At 44.8% G+C, this 20,187-nt stretch overlaps 1 protein-coding gene across 2 annotated transcripts in view; it reads right to left on the reverse strand.

The window, feature by feature from the left end:
• Positions 1-15,902: 15,902 nt before the first annotated feature.
• Positions 15,903-20,187, reverse strand: part of LOC139408265 (cingulin-like protein 1) — a 40,902-nt gene continuing 36,617 nt past the window's right edge. For both annotated transcript variants that reach the window (XM_071151953.1, XM_071151952.1), the window contains 2 exons: positions 19,052-19,215; positions 15,903-17,914 (listed from right to left, as the gene is read on the reverse strand). In XM_071151953.1, the coding sequence (XP_071008054.1) occupies positions 17,803-17,914; positions 19,052-19,215 (276 nt within the window). In that variant the 3' untranslated portion in view covers positions 15,903-17,802. The remainder of the gene's footprint in view (positions 17,915-19,051; positions 19,216-20,187) is intronic.

Genomic DNA, 20,187 nt, shown 5'->3' on the forward strand with positions numbered 1-20,187 from the left:
TTCCATCCTCCCATGAAACCTGATTTGTTAGTCCGTTGCCAGAGATGCGACTCGGTTGCTCAGTCTTTCTGTTCTATGGACGTTTTTATTCGGTTGCCCTGCTGACTTGCTAGCTAGTGAACTATTCTTTTTAAACACAATCACGTCAACCTCTGCAGCCAGAATAACGGTAAAGTAGCTGCGTTTGCGTGAGCTGTTTTCTAGTGACAATTCATTTGGATACATCCATAACAATGAGCATAACTATGAGCTGATGATGATGATGATGAGCGATTTTGGCATTGAATAGTTTGCGTTCGCGTCAGGACACACTGTTCATTATGAGGAGAGCGCATTGCATATTTACATTTTGAGTCATTTGGCAGACACTCTTGCTCAAGGGCACGTTGTTCACCTTGTCCGCTCGGGGATTCGAACCAGAGACCTTTCGGTTAACTTCTAGGCTAGCTGCCGCCCTTATCGAACACGTCAAACACTAGGCTTGAACGTAGCTAAACAGTTTGTTGCTAGCAAACATGCCAATATGACCAATGGAATTTAACAATATCAGTTGCTGAAAACAGCTGTTAAAAATAGAAAAGTGGGCGGGTTCGACAGCATAGCTCCACTCGCTTCATGATTGCAACATTGAAGGACTGGGAAAAATGTATGTTCCTCCCATCACTCACCACGTTAGGTTCATCAGAGGTCTCTGTGAAAAAAAAAAAATAGTGCTAGCTAGCTAGTTAGCTATGTTTCCTATTTTCCTTGTAGGACCTGCGTTTACAATGTATCCAATATCGGTTTGTGTGGTTGTTGGTTTATCTTTCTGTAACTACAGTCTGCTTGTGGAGTGCTTTATAATGCGCCATGATCAGGTATCCCATATAAATCTGTCCCAGAGACATCCAACTGTCTTCTATATTTGGTTTTAATGCCCATTCTAGAATGCCCTTCTAGCCAATCAGAAACGAGTATTCAACAATGCTGTGGTATAAATAGGGAATAGGTTGCCATTTGGGACAAAAGCCTGGCCTACCGGAGGTCTATGTTTTATAAGACTTTATATCCTCATGTTGTTTAGAAGTATTTGTCCAATCTAATCTACTGCCTTGGCTTCTAAGGCCCCATCCGTACGGTACCAATATTAAAATCTAATCTACTGCCTTGGCTTCTAAGGCCCCATCCATACGGTACCAATATTAAAATCTAATCTACTGCCTTGGCTTCTAAGGCCCCATCCATACGGTACCAATATTAAAATCTAATCTACTGCCTTGGCTTCTAAGGCCCCATCGATACAGTACCAATATTAAAATCTAATCTACTGCCTTGGCTTCTAAGGCCCCATCCGTACGGTACCAATATTAACATCTAATCTACTGCCTTGGCTTCTAAGGCCCCATCCGTACGGTACCAATATTAAAATCTAATCTACTGCCTTGGCTTCTAAGGCCCCATCAGTACGGTACCAATATTAACATCTAATCTACTGCCTTGGCTTCTAAGGCCCCATCCATACGGTACCAATATTAAAATCTAATCTACTGCCTTGGCTTCTAAGGCCCCATCCGTACAGTACCAATATTAACATCTAATCTACTGCCTTGGCTTCTAAGGCCCCATCCATACAGTACCAATATTAAAATCTAATCTACTGCCTTGGCTTCTAAGGCCCCATCGGTACGGTACCAATATTAAAATCATAAAGCATTTGACCAGTTATTTATATATGATTTTTAAATTTAAAGTTCTTATTCTAGAGGTGTATGTTTATTAACTTTTTTGTTTTAGATTAGATTGTTGTTGTTATTATTATTATTACAGTAAATCTAATCAGTTAGATTACGGTTCAACACACTCATTACATTTACGGTAAATGTGATCCCCCCCCCCCATTTAACAGTACTTTTTGACAACTGCAGTGTATAGCTAAATGTGCATAAAAGACAGTAAGGTATGATCAACTTTATGATATTGTAATATCACTCAGTCAAGACTGATATAATATTACTGTCAGGAAAATACATCGCCAAGCAGTAAATATCTCATTGATGATGATGCTGTTGGTCTGTCTGTCTGTCTGTCTGTGCCAAAATTAATTGGTCGCGTACACATATTTTGCCTATATTATTTTGGGTGTAGCGATATGCTTGTGTTCCTAGCTCCAACAGTGCAGTAATATCTAACCAGGTCAGAGGTGTCTGTCTGTCTGTGGCCTTTTTGACATTCCTAGCTACTAATCTCGTGTGACAGACTTTTAACATCAAATCTAGCTACAGTAGTTGGCTAGTGCACGCAAGATGTAGTTCTGTGTTCCGTGAGGATGTTGCTATGGAATGTAGCATGGCCACATCTACCAGCGTTTACAGGACTTACTCCACTTCGCACGGCCTGGCTAGTGACAACACAAGTGTTCAACAACCACTGCTCCCCCCCCCCCCCCCCCCACCCCACCTGAATATAACATCCTCAACTTTTCTATAACACAGTAATAATATGATGGCACATAGGGACCAAGACAGACAGGCAGTCCGTGTTAACAACTAGTATTGTGTTTAAGACAAGACAAAAGTCCATAATGTAGTATCTGTTCTGTATATAACTGATGTGGAATTAGTGTTTAATAAACCTGATTGGAGGACATGTTTGCCTTTAAAAAAATAATAATAATAAGATTCTGTGGTGTAGCCTACTGGTTGTTGTATAACTTGGTGTGGAAAATGGTGTTCCTTACAATGGAGTTTGGCTGCGATTTTTTTTAGTTTTATCCGGTTATAAGAGATTGTCTTGATTCAGATACCATCATGGATTAAAAAAAAAATCTTTTTTTTTTTACAATTTAAATAGTGGAGGTGATGTCAGAGACAAGTAGAATAGTTCTGCAGAGTAACTCATCTTCTCTCCTTGATCACTCACATTTGGTGTTTACTATTACCAGTAAGAAGCCTCTTTGGTGATCAATGGTGCCAACTTCCGTACTGCATTTCTTAAAACGACAAATAACAGTGTCCGTTATCTTTTCACATCCTGAAGTGAGTCATATTGTGTGTGCTGTAAAGCATGCTGCCCTCGCCAGTCTTTAGTGTAGTTGGTAGTCTCTGCCAGTTACTGTAGCTACTGCTTAATCTGAACACCCAGAGAAATAGACGTTTCTATGGGGAACCTCAGTACAGTTTGAGGAAGAGCAGCCTAAGGTGACTGCGTCACTGTGATGTTCGTGATGCATGTTCATTTGCAACAGAGGAAAAGCTTAATCAGATTTCTCTCATTCAATCTAGTGTGCATTTTAGATTTATAATCAAAGGCTCTGAGTTGTTGTTGTTGTTAGTCAACCAGTCAAACCAGGCCTAGTGCCAAACCAAGCCTAGTGCCAAACCAGGCCTAGTGCCAAACCAGGCCTAGTGCCAAACCAGGCCTAGTGCCAAACCAAGCCTAGTGCCAAACCAAGCCTAGTGCCAAACCAGGCCTAGTGCCAAACCAGGCCTAGTGCCAAACCAGGCCTAGTGCCAAACCAAGCCTAGTGCCAAACCAGGCCTAGTGCCAAACCAGGCCTAGTGCCAAACCAGGCCTAGTGCCAAACCAGGCCTAGTGCCAAACCAAGCCTAGTGCCAAACCAAGCCTAGTGCCAAACCAAGCCTAGTGCCAAACCAGGCCTAGTGCCAAACCAAGCCTAGTGCCAAACCAAGCCTAGTGCCAAACCAGGCCTAGTGCCAAACCAGGCCTAGTGCCAAACCAGGCCTAGTGCCAAACCAGGCCTAGTGCCAAACCTAGTGCCAAACCAGGCCTAGTGCCAAGCCTAGTGCCAAACCAGGCCTAGTGCCAAGCCTAGTGCCAAACCAGGCCTAGTGCCAAACCAGGCCTAGTGCCAAGCTAGGCCTAGTGCCAAGCCTAGTGCCAAACCAAATAGTGCCAAACCAGGCCTAATGCCAAATCAAGCCTAGTGCCAAACCAGGCCTAGTGCCAAGCTAGGCCTAGTGCCAAGCCTAGTGCCAAACCAAATAGTGCCAAACCAGGCCTAGTGCCAAACCAGGCCTAGTGCCAAACCAAGCCTAGTGCCAAACCAGTTCATAAATGCTTTTGTCAACAGCTGCAGGTTGATCTCTGTTAAGTAGTCCTTATGTCAACCTCCGCAGGTTGATCTCTGTTAAGTAGTCCTTATGTCAACAGCTGCAGGTTGATCTCTGTTAAGTAGTCCTTATGTCAACAGCTGCAGGTTGATCTCTGTTAAGTAGTCCTTATGTCAACATCTACAGATTGATCTCTGTTAAGTAGTCCTTATGTACAGTGTTACATAGTCTTATCAGGAACATAATGTATAGCTACTGTACATCTCTCAGATGTTAAGTCTCCTTACTTAACCACTATGGTCTAGCTGGTCTACTACTGAAATGATAACACAATATGGTCTAGCTGGTCTACTACTGAAATGATAACACACTATGGTCTAACTGGTCTACTACTGAAATGATAACACACTATAGTCTAGCTGGTCTACTACTGAAATGATAACACATTATGGTCTAACTGGTCTACTACTGAAATGATAACACACTATGGTCTAACTGGTCTACTACTGAAATGATAACACACTATGGTCTAACTGGTCTACTACTGAAATGATGACATGATAACACTGGTCTAACTGGTAGACTACTGAAATGATAACACACTATGGTCTAACTGGTCTACTACTGAAATGATAACACACTATGGTCTAACTGGTCTACTACTGAAATGATAACACACTATGGTCTAACTGGTAGACTACTGAAATGATAACACACTATGGTCTAACTGGTAGACTACTGAAATGATAACACACTATGGTCTAACTGGTCTACACCTTCACATGAGCACCAAAATGCCTACTGCGCCCATGCTCTACCAAGGTTTTCCAGCACCCAGCGCTGACCTACTACAGTAGCTATGTTGGTCTATTGTACTTCAAACTATGTGTAGGCAGGTTGCTAAGTATTCAAACCTTCTCAAACAGCCTCAGTCATGCTCATAGAGGTGCTTCCACAATAATGTGGTTTGTTCTTCATACAAGGTAATAGGTCTACTACTGAAATGATAACACACTATGGTCTAACTGGTCTACACCTTCACATGAGCACCAAAATGCCTACTGCGCCCATACTTCAAACTATGTGTAGGCAGGTTGCTAAGTATTCAAACCTTCTCAAACAGCCTCAGTCATGCTCATAGAGGTGCTTCCACAATAATGTGGTTTGTTCTTCATACAAGGTAATAGGTCTACTACTGAAATGATAACACACTATGGTCTAACTGGTCTACACCTTCACATGAGCACCAAAATGCCTACTGCGCCCATGCTCTACCAAGGTTTTCCAGCACCCAGCGCTGACCTACTACAGCAGCTATGTTGGTCTACTGTACTTCAAACTATGTGTAGGCAGGTTGCTAAGTATTCAAACCTTCTCAAACAGCCTCAGTCATGCTCATAGAGGTGCTTCCACAATAATGTGGTTTGTTCTTCATACAAGGTAATAGGTCTACTACTGAAATGATAACACACTATGGTCTAACTGGTCTACACCTTCACATGAGCACCAAAATGCCTACTGCGCCCATGCTCTACCAAGGTTTTCCAGCACCCAGCGCTGACCTACTACAGCAGCTATGTTGGTCTACTGTACTTCAAACTATGTGTAGGCAGGTTGCTAAGTATTCAAACCTTCTCAAACAGCCTCAGTCATGCTCATAGAGGTGCTTCCACAATAATGGGGTTTGTTCTTCATACAAGGTAATGTATTGGATTCTTCACACTATTCCCATTCCACTACTTGTTCATGCTTTTTTTTTTTAAACTTTGATTTAATTATTGCAAGACCATCATGATTAATTGAGCTGTTTTGTCTTGTTGTAATGTGGTGCTTGCCTGTATTTCCTTAAATCTTTAATTTAGCATATACATGTCATTGAGGAAAAAATAATCATTCATAACAATTGTCTTTTTTTTTTGTTGTTGTCAGTATGTGCCCAACGTACAGTAACAACATGGTGGTGGTGTATTGAACACAGTCACTCAGATATGGAGTTCTATAGAGCCCGTCTGCATTCCTGATTTCTGGAACCGTTAGCTTACCAGTAATATTGACATAAGGTCCCGTTTTATCCATGTCCTGTGCTGATCAATGGGCAGTCTATTACCTCTGTCAAATGAAATATGTAGCTTAAAGTTGTGTATTTGTATTTTTTATTTTTTTGCAATAAAGATGGTGACGCTACAATGATAGTAAAGAACGAGAAGGCCTGGACACTGTCGAAGCTCTGAAATCACTGCTTCATTGACAACGCTTCGATCCGAAACGGATCTTCATCATATAATACCAACAAACAAAAAATGTCTTGAAGTCGACATTGAATATCCCGTTTGAGCATGATGAAGTTTATTATTAACACTTTTCGATTGTGTATCAAAACACCCAGTCATTACAAAGATATAGGCGTCCTTCCTAACTGAGTTGACGGAGAGGAAGGAAACTGCTCGGGGATTTCACCATGGTGACCTTTAAAACAGTTACAGAGTTTAATAGCTGTGATAGACAAAAACAACATTGCAGTTGCTCCACAATACAACCCTAATTGACAGGTGAAAAGAAGGAAGCCTGTACAGAATAAAAATATTCCAAAACATACATCCTGTTTGCAACAAGGCACTACAGTAATGCTGCAAACAATGTGGCAAAGCAATTCACTTTGGGAGACAAATTCACCTTTCAGCAGGACAGTACCCTAACACACAAGGCCAAATATGGGATGAGTTGAACCGCAGAGTGAAGGACAAGCAGCCAACAAGTGCTCAGCATATGTGGGAACTCCTTCAAGACTGTTGGAAAAGCATTCCAGGTGAAGCTGGTTGAGAGAATGCCAAAAGTGTGCAAAGCTGTCACATCAACGCAAACGATGGCTACTTCGAGGAATATAAAATATATTTTGATTTGTTTAACAGTTTTTTGGTTACTTTTTGGTTACTACGTGATGTTACTACATGGCTTTAATGTACCATAACGTTGGACGCCACCCGCCGATAAACCTCACAGAAGAAGAGGCGAGGCTGACAATGCTAGTAGCTAGCTAGCTAGGACAATCGGTAGACAGTGTCCTTCGCCCCCCGCCGCCAGTCAGGTAATGTTTTCCCGCAGTTCTGTTAAGGACGGCGAGGGCAGGTGTTAGCAAAGGACACTGGGTGCTAGTTAGTTAGCTAGGAGGACTACGGTACACAGCAGGTAGGAGGCGGGGCCGACACTGGTAGGTAGCTAGGACACCGGTAGCCCGCGAAAAACTCAGATAATACTTTATTTTTTTAAAAATTTATTTTACTCAGATAATACTTTTTTCACTTTTTTTTCGCCCACATTTTATTTGCATGGACAAAAATCTAGAATATAACAATGCATGAAGATGGAGGGCTTGAGGAGGGGAGTTGCCTTTCCTGCAGATGCAAACTATTGGCAAGATGTGCATTAGGACACCCATCACAGACCCGTCACGGTCCCATCACAGTCACATCACGGTCCCTGTCCATTACAACTATATGACGCTCATTTAAGTGCCACCTAATAATTGAAAATAAGCACACACCGTGCGTGTCTGTGCGGCCGGTGTGTGTGACAGGACTGGGAGCGGGGTGTCAAAACTATACACGGAAGAGAATGGTCAAAATGTCTCCTCCAAGTGGCAAAGCTAAGACCTTCGGATTGGTCGTCACTAGTTACCACAGCCACAAAGTCATAAACCCTGTCTGTTTTCTACAAACCCTGTCGTGAATGTGTTATCTTGACACTATTTATATGGACAGTCTGGTGATGACAGTTTGTTGTTGTTCATTCACTCACTGCTGATTGAATGTTTATTTCTGTTTGCTTGGTAAATGTTTTATTCTAAATTTATGTTAACTTAAATTCGCGAGCATGTACTTTTCTTTTGACTGCGCAAAGGTCCCAAAGGCAATTATGTTGTTGTTGTTGTTTGACCTGGGTAACCTGCCGCTGTGTTGATCAGTCAGCGCACATTTAGGATTATAACGGCAATAATAAAATAGCATTGACAGAGGAGGGAGTTTACTGAATCAATACATAAGGTAAGGGCTGTAACGTTATCTATAGCTACACTGCTAAACAAACCAGATTGACTATTGTATGGAGGAACGTTAACGTCAGATGAGCAATGCCCATTGCATGTATTTAGTGGTGCACGACTCCAGGACTTTTGGAGTCGACTCTTGCGCGACTCCCAAAGCACGCTGAAACGGAAGTGCACACACATACACACCACCACGTTAATGCAGAGTCCTGCTAGGAAGACGACATTCAGATTCTAGAGGACTGACATGAGCATGACGCTGTCAATTTGCTCACCAATTTAGCCTATAAAAGGCCATTTTGTTTGAATGTAGAAGGTGGTGTACAGCAACTAGAATATTGCAGTGATATTTCTGATGTGTGCAGCCTTGACGCACGGGATGACGCGGCGCACTCCACGCTGATAAACCTCTTCTTTGCCATGTTAGAGCCCTATTCAGACGGGTATTACTAGAGTTGTTAGTTTTGTCATTATTATCCAACCATGTGCGTTATTCCAGAGGACCATTCACACAGGGTTCGTTTTCCCAAAACTGCTGAATCAGGTTAGTTAGGCTACAACTGGAGTTGGAGGGAAAACCTACAGGACGGTAGCTCTCCAGGAACAGGGTTGGCGAGTCCTGGTTTAGGATATCAAGACAGCTAGGGTTTCATTAAATAAGCTATAGGCAATACTTTGTATTGCACATGCAGGTCTAATTAAACTGATGCATTTGGCGATGTTCAACTTCAATTCACTGGCACTATGAAGAAAAGTTTAGCCAAAGTCATTGGTAGCCTAATATATACTTTAATATACGTTTGGTAAATTTACAAGGCATTGCTAGATACAGATTACCAAGCGATATAAAGAACCGTGCGCATAGGCTAATTTTCTCTGCCTCCTCCTCTTCGCTATGTAAAACGCTAGCATGTCTTCGGTCTGTTGCGTGTAGAATAGTTCAGCCTACTCATTGATATCCCCTACTTTACTGCATTTGAGGGAGACATTGCAAGCCATGAAATTGCGAAATACAGCATTGCGATAGCCTATAGCGGGGCGTCAGGTAGCCTAGTGGTTAGAGCGTCAGACTAGTAATTTGTTCTTAACTGATTTGCCTAGTAAAATAAAAATAGCAGGCCTGGGCAATTTCAGTCGTCGGTGCCTGATTGATGTCACACTTTTCAGCAAGCACACATGATTTGCTGCATGCCATGATAAATATGCCACTGTTTTCAAGCCCTAAAAAGTCTCATTCAACCACTTCAAATTCTTCTGCAATTTTTTTTTCTCCTAGTAAGATCGAATTAATTCAAACTTAAAACAAAAAACGATTTTGTGGTTTTTGTTCACCATCCCTTGTCAGCCAGGTCGCTCAAGATCCACTGCGAAATTCGACGTTCATCCAGGTGAGCAAGATGTTGGGAGATGACCGGCCACTAGGGGCAACGGTCAATGCTATTGCCATCAAATTCGACGTTCATCCAGGTGAGCAAGATGTTGGGAGATGACCGGCCACTAGGGGCAACGGTCAATGCTATTGCCATCAAGTAGGATTCGGTTTGGCACATTTTTTTTATTATTATTTTATTTTTGTACCCTTTTTTCGTGATATCCAAATTGGTAGTTACAGTCTTGTCCCATTTCTGCAATTCTCCTATGGACTCGGGAGAGGCAAAGGTCCCCCGAAACACGACCCTGCCAGTCTGCACGGCTTGCTTAACCCTGAAGCCAGCTGCGCCAATGTATCAGCTGCGCCAATGCACCAATGTCTCAGCTGCTTGTTGACACACTGTTTGCCAGCTGCACCAATGTGTCAGAGGAAACACCGTACAGCTGGCAACCGAAGTCAGCGTGCATGCACCCGGCCCGCCACAAGGTGTCGCTAAAGCGTGATGGGACAACGATATCTCGGCCAGCCAAACCCTCCCATAACCCGGAAGACGCTGGCTAATTTGGCACCACCTCATGGGGTTCCCGGTCACGGCCAACTGCGACACAGCCTGGGATCGAACCCTGGTCTGTAAGTGACACCTCAAACACTGCATGGCAGGGCCTTAGACCGCTGCGCCACTCAGGAGACAAGTGTCTTTTGTTTTATCCAAATCAAATCAAATTTTATTCGTCACATACACATGGTTAGCAGATGTTAATGCGAGTGTAGCGAAATGCTTGTGCTTCTAGTTCCGACTATGCAGTAATATCTAACAAGTAATCTAACAAATTCACAACAACTACCTAATACACACAAATGTAAAGGGATGAATAAGAATATGTACATATAAATATATGGCGATGGCCGAACGGCAAAGGCAAGATGCAGTAGACGATGTAGAATACAGTTTATACATATGAGATGAGTAATGTCGGGTATGTAAACATGGCGTTCTTTATAGTAACTAGTGATACCTTTGTTAAGTCTGTTTATTTAGGTGGCCAGAGATTTCAGTCTCTATGTTTGGCAACAGCCTCTCTGTGTTAGTGATGGCTGTTTAACAGTCTGATGGCCTTGAGATAGAAGCTGTTTTTCAGTCTCTCGGTCCCAGCTTTGATGCACCTGTACTGACCTCGCCTTCTGGATGATAGTGGGGTGAACAGGCATTGGCTCGGGTGGTTGTTGTCCTTGATGATCTTTTTGGCCTTCCTGTGACATCGGGTGCTGTAGGTGTCCTGGAGGACAGGTAGTTTGCCCCCGGTGATGCGTTGTGCAGACCGCACTAGCCTCTGGAGAGCCTTGTGGTTGTGGGCGGTGCAATTGCTGTACCAGGCGGTGATACAGCCCGACAAGATGCTCTCGATTATGCATCTGTAAAAGTTTGAGTGTTTTAGAAGCCAAATTTCTTCAGCCTTCTGAGGTTGAAGAGGCGCTGTTGTGCCTTCTTCACCACGCTGTCTGTGTGGGTGGACCATTTCAGTTTGTCCATGATGTGTACGCAGAGGAACTTGAAGCTTTCCACCTTTTCCACTGCTGTCCTGTCGATCCTGTCAATGTGGATAAGGGGGCTGCTCCCTCTGCTGTTTCCTGAAGTCCGTGATCAGCTCCTTTTGTTTTGTTGAAGTTGAGTGAGAGGTTATTTTCCTGGCACCAGACTTCCAAGGCCCTCACATCCTCCCTGTAGGCTGTCTTGTCATTGTTGGTAATCAGGCCTACCACTGTAGTGTCGTCTGCAAACTTGATGATTGAGTTGGAGGTGTGCTTGGCCATGCAGTCATGGGTGAACAGGGAGTACAGGAGAGGGCTGAGAACGCACCCTTGTGGGGCTTCAGTGTTGAGGATCAGCGGGGTGGAGATGTTGTTTCCTACCTTCACCACCTGGGGGCGACCTGTCAAAGTCCAGGACCCAGGGTCTTGAGCTTAATGATGAGTTTGGCGCGTACTATGGTGTTAAATGCTGAGCTGTAGTCAATGAACAGCATTCTTACATAGGTATTCCTCTTACTTTAACCATTAACCCTTACCATAACCATTAACCCTTACCTTAACCATCAACCCTTACCTTAACCATTAACCCTTACTTTAACCATCAACCCTTACCTTAACCATTAACCCTTACCTTAACCAGTATCCCTTACCATTAACCCTTCAGATAACCCTTAACCCTTCAGATAACCCTTAACCCTTCAGATAACCATTAACCCTTACCTTAACCATTAACCCTTACCTTAACCATTATCCCTTACCATTAACCATTAACCCTTACCTTAACCATTATCCCTTACCTTAACCATTAACCCTTATCTTAACCATTAACCCTTACCTTAACCATTAACCCTTACCTTAACCATTAACCATTAACCCTTACCTTAACCATTATCCCTTACCATTAACCCTTCAGATAACCATTAACCATTTACCCTTACCATAACCATTCAGAATTAATGGGTATAAGAAGCGAGCTCCAGTTCAGAGGGTCGCGTGTTCAATCCGGGAGTCGCGTGTTCAATCCCGGAGTCGCGTGTTCAATCCCGGAGTCGCGTGTTCAATCCCGGGGTCGCGTGTTCAATCCCGGGGTCGCGTGTTCAATCCCTGGGTCGCGTGTTCAATCCCTGGGTCGAGTGTTCAATCCCAGGGTCGAGTGTTCAATCCCTGGGTCGCGTGTTCAATCCCAGGGTCGAGTGTTCAATTCCTGAGTCGCGTGTTGAATCCCGAGGTCGCGTTTTCAATTCCGGGGTCGCGTGTTGAATCCCGGGGTCGCGTGTTCAATCCCGGGGTCGCGTGTTCAATTCCGTGGTCGCGTGTTCAATTCCGTGGTCGCGTGAGGAATCCCGGAGTCGCGTGTTCAATCCCGGAGTCGCGTGTTCAATTCCAGGGTCGCGTGTTCAATCCCGGAGTCGCGTGTTCAATTCCGGGGTCGCGTGTTCAATTCCGGGGTCGCGTGTTCAATCCCGGGGTCGCGTGTTCAATCCCGGGGTCGCGTGTTCAATCCCGGGGTCGCGTGTTCAATTCGGGGTCGCGTGTTCAATCCCGGAGTCGCGTGTTCAATCCCGGGGTCGCGTGTTCAAATCCGGGGTCGCGTGTTCAATCCCGGGGTCGCGTGTTCAATCCCGGGGTCGCGTGTTCAATCCCGGGGTCGCGTGTTCTATCCCGGGGTCGCGTGTTCAATCCCGGGGTCGCGTGTTCTATCCCGGGGTCGCGTGTTCAATCCCGGGGTCGCGTGTTCTATCCTAGAGTTGCGTGTTCAATTGTTTAATCCCAAACCTTAACCATTTGGAATTAATGCCTAAAATGAACCTTCAAAATGTGACATTTTTTGGACAAATGTCGTATTCTGCACTGTAAGAGCTTGTTGCCCTTGTATGGGCTTAATTGCTAATCAGACCACATTCTGAGACAAGGAGACACACAACAACACAGTCAGGTCATGAATATTCATGTATTTATTAATGCCCTGTCATCCGGTCCAGAGGAGCGTTTTAATGTGTCTGTCTGTGTTCCGTATTACAGTACTTCTTCTATTCATGACAGCTTCTGTTTGTGTGTGTGTGTGTTGTGTGTGTTGTGTGTGTGTGTTGTGTGTGTGTGTGTGTGTGTGTGTTGTGCGCTACTGTACTCCTCTCCTCCCATACCTCTCTATGACAGCTCCCAGTGTAGTCAACGTTAAAATAAGCCTGTCAAATCATCAACTTACAACCAAAACACACACCTATGATATGAGGTACACTAACTTTGGATTATCGCAGACCTCTGTCACATAACAAAGTGTACAAAAATATATTCTATATTTGATGGACTGAAAATATATCAAAGAAAGGAACACAGAAACATTAAAACAAAAAAGTATTTAATATTAACATTCATAGTTGTAGGCAGATAAAAACATCAGAAAAGGAGAATAAATACCAGCACCTTTAGCACGTGACGTCTGAAGTCACGTGAAGTCTGAAGTCACGTGAAGTCTGAAGTCACGTGAAGTCACGTGACGTCTGAAGTCACGTGAAGTCTGAAGTCACGTGAAGTCTGAAGTCACGTGACGTCTGAAGTCACGTGACGTCTGAAGTCACGTGACGTCTGAAGTCACGTGAAGTCTGCAGTCACGTGAAGTCTGCAGTCACGTGAAGTCTGAAGTCACGTGACGTCTGTAGTCACGTGAAGTCTGCAGTCACGTGAAGTCTGAAGTCACGTGAAGTCTGAAGTCACGTGAAGTCTGCAGTCACGTGAAGTCTGCAGTCACGTGAAGTCTGAAGTCACGTGAAGTCACGAAGTCTGAAGTCACGTGAAATAATATCACTTACAGAACTCGCTAGAATGAAGCCATATAAAAAAAAACGGAATGAGTTGTTAGTTTCTACATCTGGATCGTGCAGACATTCCTATGGGTGAAATAAACAGGGAAAATAAGGTTTGAGGTTAACACCAGAATCAGCCAGTTAACATGACCTTTATGAATCAAAATGAGTCCGTTGCTAAAGAGTCGCTAGCTGTCAGAAATGGAACTACAACAGCCAAGTGTTAGGAGTTCTCGAGCTTCGAGCGCTCGCTTCGTTGGCGACGTCAAAGGCAACCTGACGTGTAGTTTCATTTTATTTTAATTTTTTTACATGTTAGCACATCGGTAGCTTTTCACTTGTTTTGAGTACATAAATGCTTCAAAATTCACAAAAAAAAGTGATGTTAGCTGACGAAGATGATCTCGTAGAACAAAACGTATAAAATCGCCTGAGTCTGCGTTTTACCATGTGCCTTATTTTTACCATTTAACATCCCAAACCCTACAACAACCAAAAAAACATTTGTCAAACTAGCCAAGGTGGAGTTAGCCTCCTTTAGCGCCCTCAAAAAGACGCCATTACTATTGCTCTCTATCGTTTTAATATATAGGCCTATAGTAGATTATAGAAAAAAACAGGGCCTCAATAACACTGCGTCCCTTTATTTGGTTTTGCCAGCGAAGAAGAAAGGAGAAAAGGAACATTTTGCCAACCGAAATACTGTACGTTTCCCCTGACAGCGACCCAATAGAGTGGAGCTCTATACAACCAGAAAAACACCCAGAAAACATCTTATTATCACAATATCAAATCCCATCACAATACACACGAGATCCTCACCCCTACCTGCTCAGTGATGGTGGAGTCTGAGTACACAGTGTCTGTTAGTGATTCCACCTCAGTGAGGGAGGAGCCTGAGTACACAGTGTCTGTTAGTGATTCCACCTCAGTGAGGGAGGAGCCTGAGTACACAGTGTCTGTTAGTGATTCCACCTCAGTGAGGGAGGAGCCTGAGTACACAGTGTCTGTTAGTGATTCCACCTCAGTGAGGGAGGAGCCTGAGTACACAGTGTCTGTTAGTGATTCCACCTCAGTGAGGGAGGAGCCTGAGTACACAGTGTCTGTTAGTGATTCCACCTCAGTGAGGGAGGAGCCTGAGTACACAGTGGCTGTTAGTGATTCCACCTCAGTGAGGGAGGAGCCTGAGTACACAGTGTCTGTTAGTGATTCCACCTCAGTGAGGGAGGAGCCTGAGTACACAGTGTCTGTTAGTGATTCCACCTCAGTGAGGGAGGAGCCTGAGTACACAGTGTCTGTTAGTGATTCCACCTCAGTGAGGGAGGAGCCTGAGTACACAGTGGCTGTTAGTGATTCCACCTCAGTGAGGGAGGAGCCTGAGTACACAGTGTCTGTTAGTGATTCCACCTCAGTGAGGGAGGAGCCTGAGTACACAGTGGCTGTTAGTGATTCCACCTCAGTGAGGGAGGAGCCTGAGTACACAGTGACTTGTTAGTGATTCCACCTCAGTGAGGGAGGAGCCTGAGTACACAGTGTCTGTTAGTGATTCCACCTCAGTGAGGGAGGAGCCTGAGTACACAGTGTCTGTTAGTGATTCCACCTCAGTGAGGGAGGAGCCTGAGTACACAGTGTCTGTTTGTGATTCCACCTCAGTGAGGGAGGAGCCTGAGTACACAGTGACTTGTTAGTGATTCCACCTCAGTGAGGGAGGAGCCTGAGTACACAGTGTCTGTTAGTGATTCCACCTCAGTGAGGGAGGAGCCTGAGTACACAGTGTCTGTTAGTGATTCCACCTCAGTGAGGGAGGAGCCTGAGTACACAGTGACTTGTTAGTGATTCCACCTCAGTGAGGGAGGAGCCTGAGTACACAGTGTCTGTTAGTGATTCCACCTCAGTGAGGGAGGAGCCTGAGTACACAGTGTCTGTTAGTGATTCCACCTCAGTGAGGGAGGAGCCTGAGTACACAGTGTCTGTTAGTGATTCCACCTCAGTGAGGGAGGAGCCTGAGTACACAGTGTCTGTTAGTGATTCCACCTCAGTGAGGGAGGAGCCTGAGTACACAGTGTCTGTTAGGCTCCTCCCTCACTGAGGTGGAATCACTGAGTACACAGTGTCTGTTAGTGATTCCACCTCAGTGAGGGAGGAGCCTGAGTACACAGTGTCTGTTAGTGATTCCACCTGTCCTGTCCTGTCTAATGCATGTTTAACGTAGGTTTATGCCAGTAGAGTACACAGTCGCCGGTCTCCATGTTCTATCATGTAAACAGCAGGACAGCAAGTCATTCAGATCCATCAGGTAAGATGCATATCCAGCAGCTTTCCACAACGCAGACAGATCAGATTCCCTTTTAGATTCCCCAACGCGAGAATAACATGGTCTCTTTCCTCTTCTGTGAAACGTTTGTCTTGGGTCCTCACTCACTCCCAGGGTCTGCTCACCCAGGTTCTGCTCACCCAGGTTCTGCTCACCCAGGTTTTGTTCACCCAGGTTTTGCTCACCCAGGTTCTGCTCACCCAGGTTCTGCTCACCCAGGTTTTGCTCACCCAGGTTTTGCTCACCCAGGTTCTGCTCACCCATGTTCTGCTCACCCAGGTTTTGCTCACCCAGGTTCTGCTCACCCAGGTTCTGCTCACCCAGGTTCTGCTCACCCAGGTTCTGCTCACCCATGTTTCACTCAGGGTTGAAGTAACAAGTGTTGTAAACAGTGCAGTATACTGTTAAATGATCCCACCGGCTTCACTCATTCAGGCTGTCTGTCCGTCAAGCATCGTAAAAGGAAGACACATTCTGCTCAATGGGTGTGAAAATAAAGCTTTTCCATTTATATATATTAATAAAATGCAGCTCCCTTTTCCCCAAAGTCTACAGTGCAGCACAGTAATACCCAATACCACGTAGATATAAGATACGTGGAAATGAATGTATAATGCTTCTAACAAACTATAGAACTACATTTTGCAACAGATTTGCTTTGGTAATTTGCAGACAATATTGCCCAAATCCCTCTAACATGACATCATCCCCAAATCCCATGTCTATTTTTATTGTTAGTCACATTTGACACAATTGATTTAATAAAATGTTTTTTTATTTTCCAATTGATTATCTCTGTTAAGGCACTAGTAATGAATCAGGAAAGATACAAGCCCATAGGATTTTAACTTACTTACATAAAAAAATGAAAAATAATTGTCCAGGAGTTTACCAAATAAACTCCCTTATGGCAGGGTTTCACAAACTCTGACCTCGGGACCCCAAAGGGGGTCCGAATACACAGCTGATTAAACTTTGACCTCGGGACCCCAAAGGTGGTCCGAATACACAGCTGATTAAAGCTTAGATCATTTAAACCAGCTGTGTAGTGTAAAAACCTCGATGTGCACCCCATTTGGGGTCCAGAGGACCGAGTTTGGGAAACGCAGCCTGACGGAACACAAGAAGTAAAGACACACTGGTTTACATTTTCAATTACCTGCAGGTTTTTGATTGATTTAATACAAAATAAAAAATAAATGTTTTATCAGATGCTACAGTAATTTTTTTTGAACCTGATTTGATTGGCTGAACCTGAAAATCAAACACGCGGGTGCTGATTTGATTGGCTGAACCTGAAAATCAAACACGCGGGTGCTGATTTGATTGGCTGAACCTGAAAATCAAACACGCGGGTGCTGATTTAATTGGCTGACAGGATGCTGCTGTATGTTCCCTGTGGGTCCTGTATTGGTGGTATGAATGGTACCTTTATTAATAATGGCCTAGATTCAATCCCATCTCATTTTGTCCCATTTATGCACGTTTTAAAGGCAACATTCCCACCATTCGCTGAGACCCACATTCACGTTGAATGCTGCATATGCCGGATCAATGGGAAATGACCTATACATGTCAATCGCGCTATGACATGGATCTTCTGCAGGCCGGATTGAATCTAGGACAAAGGCGTTATGAGTAAGGCTAGTATGGTTGCTGCTATGCTGCAATACTGTCCCAGGAAGGGTGTCTCAGGCCTTGGAGGCCGTGGGTACTGGAGGGGTCTGGTCCTCCTCATCCACACTAAGGTCCAGACGTAGATCTTCCAGAGTCTGTCTCATCGCCATGGTGGACTCCTTACGTCTACAAGGCAAAGGAGAGTGTTACTTTGTGTCCCGCACTTCTAACAGTATATCACTCAACGGTATATCACTCAACGGTATATCACTCTCTCTTTTGCCCTCTCTCTCTCTCTCTCTCTCTCTCTCTCTCTCTCTCTCTCTTGCGATTACTCTCTCTCTCTCTTTTGCCCTCTCTCTCTCTTGCCCTCTCTCTCTCTTGCGATCGCTCTCTCTCTCTTGCGCTCTCTCTCTCTCTCTCTTTTGCCCTCTCTCTCTCTCTATTGCGATTACTCTCTCTCTTGTGCTCGCTCTCTCTCTCTCTTGCGCTCTCTCTCTCTCTCTTGCGTTCGCTCACACTCTCGCTCACTCGCTGTCTCTCTCTCTCTCTCTCTCTCTCTCTCTCGATTTATTCATCCTGATTTGGCCCGTAGCCCCTAATCCGTAAACAGACCTGTAGTTTTGAAAGGATGTGTGTAGAATTATGCTTCGGCTTGCCTTCTGATAGGCTAGTTGGTGGCACCTCTCTGATTTAAGAGGGGTTGGCTTAAATGAGGAAGACACATTTCAGTTGAATACATTGAGCTGGACAGCTGACTAGGTACCCCCCCCCCCCCCCTATTCCCTATTAAGTAGAAAGTTCCCTATATTGATTACACAAAGCAATCCTTTCAGACCTCTCTCTCTCTGCTTCTCTGTTTCTGTCTCTCTCTCTCTCTCTGCCTCTCTCTGTCTCTCTCTGTCTCTCTCTCTCTCTGCCTCCCTCTCTCTCTCTGTCTCTCTGTCTCTCTGTCTCTGCCTCTCTCTGCCTCTCTCTGTCTCTCTCTCTCTCTCTCTCTCTGCCTCTCTCTGTCTCTCTGTCTCTGTCTCTCTCTCTCTCTGCCTCTCTCTGTCTCTCTCTGTCTCTGTCTCTGTCTCTCTCTCTGCCTCTCTCTGTCTCTCTCTCTCTGTCTCTCTGCCTCTCTGTCTCTGCCTCTCTCTGCCTCTCTCTGTCTCTCTCTCTCTCTCTCTCTGCCTCTGTCTCTGCCTCTCTCTCTCTCTGCCTCTCTCTCTCTCTCTCTCTCTCTCTCTCTGCCTCCTCGTCTCTCTGCCTCTTTCTCTCTCTCTGTCTCCCTGTCTCCCTCTTTGTCATTCATTGAACCCTTATTTCTAAACCAGGTACTTGAGTTGGAGGTGCTGGTCCAGGAGCTGTTTCTGTAGTTTGTTGGTGGTCTCTCTCTCCTCTGTCAGTTCTCTCTGGGTGTGGCGGTGCTGAGCGTCTCTACGACTGGACTCCTCCTCTGCCTCGTTCAGCTGACGCTTCAGGGAACGCATCCTCTGGGACATCTGATGAGGGGGTCATAGGTCAGGATCATTATAAGATGATAATTATATAGTATACGACAAGTCTTCTCATGCATTATAATTGCATAATACTGCATTATACCTGAAGGATTTAAGTAAAGTGTTCCCAATGTGGTCAATCACAAGACACACACAATGGTAACCATTCCACAAGTCTCTTTACTGCCCCCAAGTGGAAGGAACCATTTCACAAGTCTCTTTACCACCCCCAAGTGGAGTGAACCATTCCACAAGTCTCTTTACCACCCCCAAGTGGAGTGAACCATTCCACAAGTCTCTTTACTACCCCCAAGTGGAGTGAACCATTCTACAAGTCTCTTTACCACCCCCAAGTGGAGTGAACCATTCCACAAGTCTCTTTACCACCCCCAAGTGGAGTGAACCATTCCACAAGTCTCTTTACTGCCCCCAAGTGGAGTGAACCATTCCACAAGTCTCTTTACTGCCCCCAAGTGGAGTGAACCATTCCACAAGTCTCTTTACCACCCCCAAGTGGAGTGAACCATTCCACAAGTCTCTTTACCACCCCCAAGTGAAGTGAACCATTCCACAAGTCTCTTTACTGCCCCCAAGTGGAGTGAACCATTCTACAAGTCTCTTTACTGCCCCCAAGTGGAGTGAACCATTCCACAAGTCTCTTTACTACCCTCAAGTGGAGTGAACCATTTTACAAGTCTCTTTACCACCCTCAAGTGGAGTGAACCATTCCACAAGTCTCTTTACCACCCCCAAGTGGAGTGAACCATTCTACAAGTCTCTTTACCACCCCCAAGTGGAGTGAACCATTTTACAAGTCTCTTAACCACCCCCAAGTGGAGTGAACCATTCCACAAGTCTCTTTACCACCCCCAAGTGGAGTGAACCATTTTACAAGTCTCTTAACCACCCCCAAGTGGAGTGAACCATTCCACAAGTCTCTTTACCACCCCCAAGTGGAGTGAACCATTCCACAAG

Source organism: Oncorhynchus clarkii, chromosome 5, assembly GCF_045791955.1.
Source record: "Oncorhynchus clarkii lewisi isolate Uvic-CL-2024 chromosome 5, UVic_Ocla_1.0, whole genome shotgun sequence".
Taxonomy (NCBI): Eukaryota; Metazoa; Chordata; class Actinopteri; order Salmoniformes; family Salmonidae; genus Oncorhynchus; species Oncorhynchus clarkii.